Below are 7,692 nucleotides of genomic sequence, written 5' to 3'. Positions count from 1 at the left end.
CCTTGAATTGGCAACCATTGATGGAACATACTTAGAAAATTGTGTGAAATTTAGAGCATATTCCCTCACACATATACTTTCCTGTCGAAGGTTGATAAACTCAAGCACCTTGGCTTTCCTCATCTCAAGGGGGAAGGACCTGCATCTTTCGGTCTCCCTTTCTTCCATTGGTTGAACCAAATTTGTGCCACACCTTTTAATTGATAAGCGGCCAACTCTGCCTTTTTCACCGGCGTCACTCCCATGATCATAAAAACCTTATAGACCTTATCAATGAACTCTTGAGAATCTTCCTCAATCTTAGAACCATAGAGCTTTGGAGGATTCATCCTAGTGAACTCTCTCCCTTTACATGTCGTCGTTCCTACATTTGGGTTCACGAGAACCACAACCTCCCTATTGGCTTGAACCGTCATGGCTTGTCACGACCTAGGGGTATCCCCTAGATGTAACATGACATTTAGAACCCCGAAAGACCCCGTAAAAGCCACTCAGTTCTCATAACATAAGAAATAAAACAATAAGAGTAAAACAATAGTCCAAGTACAAAACATTTTATAGAGGCAAAGCAGAAGTCTAATACACTTGTCTCATCATAGCCATCTAATACAACAAAATGAAATTGGGCCTAGCCCATACATCATGTACAAAAGTGAAATACAAGAAAAGAAACTACAACAATGAAAATCCATCCTCGAAGGATGAGGACTCACTAAAGCTCAGAATATCTCAAGTCAACCTCTAGCCACGAAACTGATGACCCTGACTGTCAGATCCTACATTTGGGGAAATGTAGGCAAGAGTATGCGTTACTACAAAACAATGTACCAAGTATGATAGCTAAGCATAAAACATTTAAATCATGCTAAAAAAGACATTTAATTTCATGAATTGCAATTGATCAAGCTAAATATAAAAGTGTTAGAAAACAAAGTCATAAAATCATGGTCAATGCAAGCAAACATCATCCTTAAAACCTTTGAACTCATGTGCGATACTTCTTTAAGTAACCTTAGTTTATTATTAATGTGGGGGATTATCCGTAACCGACATAGAGACCATGTGAGCTATAACATGATCCCCGGTGTCTCCCATACTGAAAAAGGTTGTCCTACTTGTGAAGGTAAAACCATGAACTTCTAGCTTAAGTGGATCCACTAGCTAATGTCTATCTAAGACAATTATTCTATGGGGGCACATAGGTAAAGGATAATGAGGTTTCTTCTAAAAACCCGACCTCTACTAACGGGAGAACTTCCATCTCAATATCCTTTTAGTGCTAAGCATAAATCCCATTGAATAGCCATTTCTCATTTGACCTTATTATTCATGGAAAAAAATTCTAGGATAACCAATCCAAGCTAGTTTCATTAGGATATCTCTTACTCTTTGTTTCAATTAGGTGAGAAAACCTTTCAACCTAAAAATCCTTTCTATGTGAGAAAACCTTTCACATCTTACTCTTATGTGTACATGAGAAAATCCTTTCAATAGCACATCATGATCATTGATACTTTACTCTCAAAGCACCCTTAAAACATTTGCATAGATTCCATAAGAAAATGCATAAGTCCATAATTCACATCTTGAGGTTCAAAACCCAATTTCAATCATCTACATTTAGAAAACATAGGTTAGATATGAATTTCATCAAAAATTCATGTAAAGCTTGCATTATATGCTTAATTCTATAAAACTCTTTCTTTATACTTAAAATCCCACATCATATAATTCATAACTTGAAAACATGGTATTACATGGGTTCATGGGGTAATCATCATAAAATCATAGTATTTCATCAATTCATGCATAAGAGATCATAATTCAATTATTTAAATCAATAATGAAAAGAACCCATGATAATTAAAGAAAACCATTACTCAATTGGGGAATTCTACCTTTAGAAATAGTGGAATTTGGGAACTCCATGAATTGAAGGGATTCATGGATGAAAACTATCATACCTTGAATCCAAATGCTAGCCTTCAATGGAGGAATTGAGAGTTGACTTGAAATCCTAGGTTTAATCCTTCTTTTTTTCAAGTTTATAGCGAGAGAAATATTTTGGAGAGGAGAATTGATCTTATTTTGTGATTTTGGAAGAATGAAGTGAATGGCTAATTTTGGGGTTTAAAATACTTATATAGGGGTCTTAGTGAAGAGTAAAATGACGTAGTATAAGAAACAATTAATTAGGAAAAGATACAACTACCACTGACATTAACTGGTGCCTTACCAGCCATAACTCGAGATTGACGGACCGTGGACTAACCAATGGTCCATTCTGCACACTCGTCAGTAAGTTTAGAGAGTTTTGTCCTAACCTAAGATTCCCTAGCCACGAGGCATGGGACCATCTACAGTTCGTGGGTCCAGCCATGGTTTATGACCTTGGCAACTTTTTGGTGGCCCTTCCATGGACCCACGTACGTCCCATGGTTTAACTCACGGCCGTGGTTGATCCTCTGAATGGCACCTAGAAGTTCTAAATTTTTTCTATGGTGGCCTCTTTCTGATTCAGGGTGTTACAATATCTCCCCCGGGACCATTCGTCCTCGAATGAGATTCAAGTTAGTACTAAAATAATAGGAGATGAACTAACAACCCAACCTACAATGCAACTTCATCTAAATGCATATTACCAAGGAGGAACTATCGACTCCAATCTAGGACGTTCTCAAAACATCATAAGAGGGGTGAAACTAAGTCTAACAGCCCATCATGCATACAATGCACAAATCAAGGAGGAAACATCAACTCCAAGCTAAACATACTCAATGCATCATGAGGAAGTATGAACTACATCTAGCAACCTAATATGCATGAATTTTCAAAAATTACTCATGTTCAAGGAGAAACTACCTTCTTCAAGCTAAAAGCATGCTCTACACAATCTCATGGATCCCATATGCAATTCGTTCTCAAAAATCATAGCTAAAGCATGTTCATCAATTCATCTCATGAAGTCTATAGGCAACTCATACTCAATGCACAAAAACATAAGGAAAACCATCATGTAAACTCATTTTCTTTCAAAACACAAGTTTTCATGAACATGCATAACATAAGGAAATCATGGAAACACATAAAACACATGACTCCTATAACAGAACACAAACCAAGATGAACTCATTACCTCAAGCTAGAGTAGGAGTAGAAGGAAAGATATGAGGATATCAGGACATCATATCGGCCTCATCCTCCCAAGTAGCACCCTCAACTAAATGATTCCTCCACAATACTTTCACGGAAGCTATTTCCTTATTTCTCAACTTCTTGACTTGTCGGTCTAGAATCTCTACCGAAACTTCCTCATAAGAAAGATTCTCCTTAACTCCCAAACCATCTACGGAAACTATGGATGTTGGATCTCAAACACACTTCTTAAGCATAGAGACTTGGAAAACTGGATGCATCGATGCCAACCCATTTGGCAAATCTAACTCATAAGCAACCTTACTAACACGCCTCAAAATTTGATATGGGCCTACATATCGGGGACTAAGTTTCCCCTTTTTTCCAAACCTCATTACACCCTTCATGGGTGAGATTTTCAAGTAAACCCAATTGTGAATATCAAACTCTACATTCCTTCTACTCACATCGGCATATGATTTTTGCCGACTTTGAGCCATTTTCAGCCTTTCTCTTATATGCCAAACTTTCTATATGACCTTTTGTACCAATTCGGGACCTATTAGGGCAACTCCACCCACCTCAAACCAACCTATAGAACATCTACACCTCTGACCATATAAGGCCTCAAATGGAGCCATATCAATACTGAAGTGATATCTATTATTATAGGCAAATTCAATCAATGGGAAATGGTCATCCCAATTACCCTTAAAATTAATCACACAAGCCTTAACATATCTTCCAAAGTTTGGATAGTAAGCTCCCATTGCCCGTCGATTTGGGGATGAAAGTCCGTACTAACCCTTTTGGAATGACTTCCAAAACTCAGAAGTGAATTGGGTACCACGATCGAAAATAATGGACAAGGTACTCCATGCAACTTTACCATTTCTCTCAAGTACATCTTGGCATAGTCCTCCGCCGAATAAGAAACCTTGATGGGAAGGAAATTATCCAATTTCGTCATCCGATCTACTATCACCCAAATCGAGTCATGTTGCTATCGGGTGCGAGGCAAACCAACAATAAAGTCCATGTTCAAATTTTCCCACTTCCTAGTAGGAATACTAATATCTTGGGACAAACCTCCCGGTTTCTGATGCTCAACTTTCACTTCTTGGCAATTTGAACACTTAGCCACAAATCCCGCAATATCCTTCTTTATCGCATTCCACCAATAGACCTCCCGTAAATCACGATACATTTTTGTGGCTCCCGGGTGATTGGAATACCGTGAACTATGGGCTTCTGAAAAGATCTGTTTCCTTAAGTCATCAACATTCGAAACACATAAACGACCTTGATATCTAAGTACACTATCTCCCATTGGGAGAAAGCCTCAACGGATTTCTTAAGCACCGCTTTTTTCAATTCAACCAAAATTGGATCAATACATTGCTTGGCTTTCACATCCGCCACAAAAGACGACTCGAAACCATTGTGAACTATAACACCACCCTTGGTGGAGTCCACTAATTGAACACATAATCGGGAAAATCTATGTACATCTCGAACCAACTCTTTCTTTTCTTCTTCAATATGGGCCACACTTCCCATAAACAACTGACTAAGAGCATCCGCTACCACATTAGCTTTACCGGGGTGATAAAGAACACTCATGTCATAATCTTTCAATAACTCAAGTCACCTTCTTTGGCGAAGATTTAGATTTTTTTGATTAAACACATATTGCAAACTCTTGTGGTCGGTAAACACATCTACATGAACTCCATACAAATAGTGCCTCCAAATCTTTAAGGCAAAAACAATAGCTGCTAGTTCGAGGTCATGTGTATGATAATTCTTCTCATGAATTTTAAGTTGCCTTGATGTATAGGCAATAACTTTCCCGTTTTGCATAAGCACACATCCTAGCCTAATTCTCGAGGCGTCACAATAAACCACAAAACTATCCATCCCTTCTGGTAAGATCAACACCAGAGCGGAAGTAAGTCTATCTTTCAACTCTTGAAAACTCTTTTAATTCAGACAATATGAACTTCACCTTTTTTTAGTCAAAGCCATCAAAAGAGAGGCAATTGAAGAGAAACCCTCAACAAACCTTCTATAATAACCGGCTAAACCCAAGAAACTTCTAATATCCGAAGAAGTTTGAGGTCTAGGACAACTCTTGACCGCATTTGCCTTCTTAGGATCTACCTCAATACCTTTACTTGAAACAATATGACCAAGGAAAGTTACAGGCCTTCACCAAAATTCGCATTTCCTAAACTTTGCGAAAAGTTGTTGGTCCTTAAGAACTTGCAACACATTCCTCAAATGATCAATATGCTCATTCTCACTTCTCGAATAGATCAAAATATCATCAATGAACGTAATCACAAACATGTCAAAGTTTTGTCTAAACACCCTATTCATCAAATCCATAAAAACCTTAGAGCATTAGTCAACCCAAACGTCATTACCAAAAACTCATAATGACCATACCGAGTTTGAAAAGCCATCCTCAGAATGTCATCATCTTTCACCCTCAATTGGTGATAATCCGACCGAAGGTGAATCTTAGAGAAATAACATGCTCTTTGAAGTTGGTCAAATAAATCATCTATCCTTGGGAGAGGATTCTTCATGGTCACCTTATTCAATTAACGATAGTCAATACACATACGAAGAGAACCATCTTTCTTTCTAACAAACAAAACTGGAGCACCCCATGTAGAGATACTCGGTCGGATGAAACCCTTATCCAACAAATCTTTCAATTGTTCTTTCAACTCCTTAAGTTCTACCGGAGCCATACGATAAGGAGGAATAGAAATAGGTTGCGTATCTGGGAGAAGATCAATACCGAAGTCTATTTCCTGCAGAAATACCGGGTAAGTCATCTGGGAACACTTCTGAAAACTCATTAACAATGGGAACCGACTCAAGAGTAGGGGTTTCAAAATCTACATCCCTCACCCTAACTAAATGGTAAATGCAACCTTTTGAAATCATCTTTCTAGCTTTAATATAAGAGACAAATTGACCCTTAGGCATATAATTTCCCCCTTTCCACTCTAGGATAGAATCATTTGGAAACTGAAACTTGACTGCACGAGTTCTACAATTAATAGAAGCATAACATGAGTGCAGCCAATCCATTCCCAAGATAACATCAAAATCTAACATATCAAGCTCTACCAAGTCAACAAGAGTAACTCTATGGGTCAAGGAAACGAGACACTTTCTATAGACCCTCTTAGCCACAATAGAATGACCAACAAGAGTAGAGACAGAAAAAGGTTCTAACAACACATTTGGAAGAACATCAAACCTCATAGCCACACATGTTGTCACAAAAGACAAGGTAGCACCGGGATCAAGTAAAGCATAAACATCAAGTTGGAAAACTTTCAAAATACCAGTAACCACATTGGGAAAACCTTCTTTTTCATCACGAGTCTGAAGTGCATAGAATCGGTTTTGCTTAGGAGCATTGGCACCCACACCACTAGGAGAAGCTTTCTTGCCCTCTCTTCCTTTAGCCATAAGCATCGGGCAATCCCTCATTTTGTGACCACTCTTACCACTACCAAAGCAACCATCTATGCCGGCTAGGCACTTACTCTCATTCTTCATTCCACACTTAGTACAACTAGATCTAGGCAAAAAATATCCACTACCATTACCTATTTGAGTCTTAGGGTTAGACACCTTATATTTGTTGAATTTAAGAGTAGCATTTGAGGAATCTTGACCGAAAAACCTTTACCGAAATCTACGACGACCATGTATATCAGACCTTGCATGAGAGAAATTTCCAACTCCGGTCTTAGCCCTCTTTAACTCCCTAGACTTTTCCTTAAGTTTCTCCTTCTCAATTTGTTGTGCATGCCCCATGAGACGAGAGATGTCCATGTCATTAATGAGCATGGTGGTTCGGCACTCTTTAACCACCATTTCGGACACACTCGAAATGAACTTACTCATCCCTGCCCTTGAATCGGCAACCATTGATGTAGCATACTTAGATAATTTTGTGAACTTTGGAGCGTATTCTCTCACACTCATACTCCCTTGTCGAAGGTTAATGAATTCAAGCACCTTAGCCTCCCTCGTGTCAAGGGGAAAGAACATATCAAGAAAATCGGCTTTAAACTTCTCTCAATCAAGAGGACCCGCATCTTCCAGTCTCCTTTCCTTCCATTGGTTGTACCAAATTTGAGCCACACTTTTTAGTTAATAAGTGGCCAACTCTGCCTTTTCCACCGACATAACTCCCATGATCATCAAAACCTTATAAATCTCATCAATAAACTCTTGAGGATCTTCCTCAACTTTAGAACCATGAAACTCCGAATGATTCATCCTAGTGAAGTCCCTCACTCTAGAAGCCGCCATGCCCACAGTTGGGTTCACGTGAACCGCAACCTCTCTATTGGCTTTGGCCGTCATGACTTGAGCCAACATTTGAAAAACAGCCCTAAACTCCGCATTAGACATTTGCTCGGCCAAAGGATCGACTGGAACTTGAGGAGCTTGGGGAGGTGCTTCTTGTTCCTCATTCTCCTTCACATTCCTTCTAGCATAAGCTTTTCGTGTAGCCATATC

At 38.9% G+C, this 7,692-nt stretch overlaps 1 protein-coding gene across 1 annotated transcript; it reads right to left on the bottom strand.

Annotated features, from left to right (window-relative positions):
- Positions 1-741: 741 nt before the first annotated feature.
- LOC125824223 (uncharacterized) lies at positions 742-7,095 on the bottom strand. The gene is made up of 3 exons (XM_049503574.1): positions 6,854-7,095; positions 6,504-6,742; positions 742-776 (listed from the first exon to the last, which is right to left on the bottom strand). The coding sequence occupies exons 1-3, from the start codon at positions 7,093-7,095 to the stop codon at positions 742-744; spliced, it is 516 nt and encodes a 171-aa protein (XP_049359531.1).
- Positions 7,096-7,692: the final 597 nt, after the last annotated feature.

This window comes from Solanum verrucosum, unplaced genomic scaffold (genome assembly GCF_900185275.1).
Source record: "Solanum verrucosum unplaced genomic scaffold, falcon-dt-bn FXZP01000017.1, whole genome shotgun sequence".
NCBI lineage: Eukaryota > Viridiplantae > Streptophyta > Magnoliopsida > Solanales > Solanaceae > Solanum > Solanum verrucosum.
This window is presented reverse-complemented; position numbering and strand designations above follow the sequence as displayed.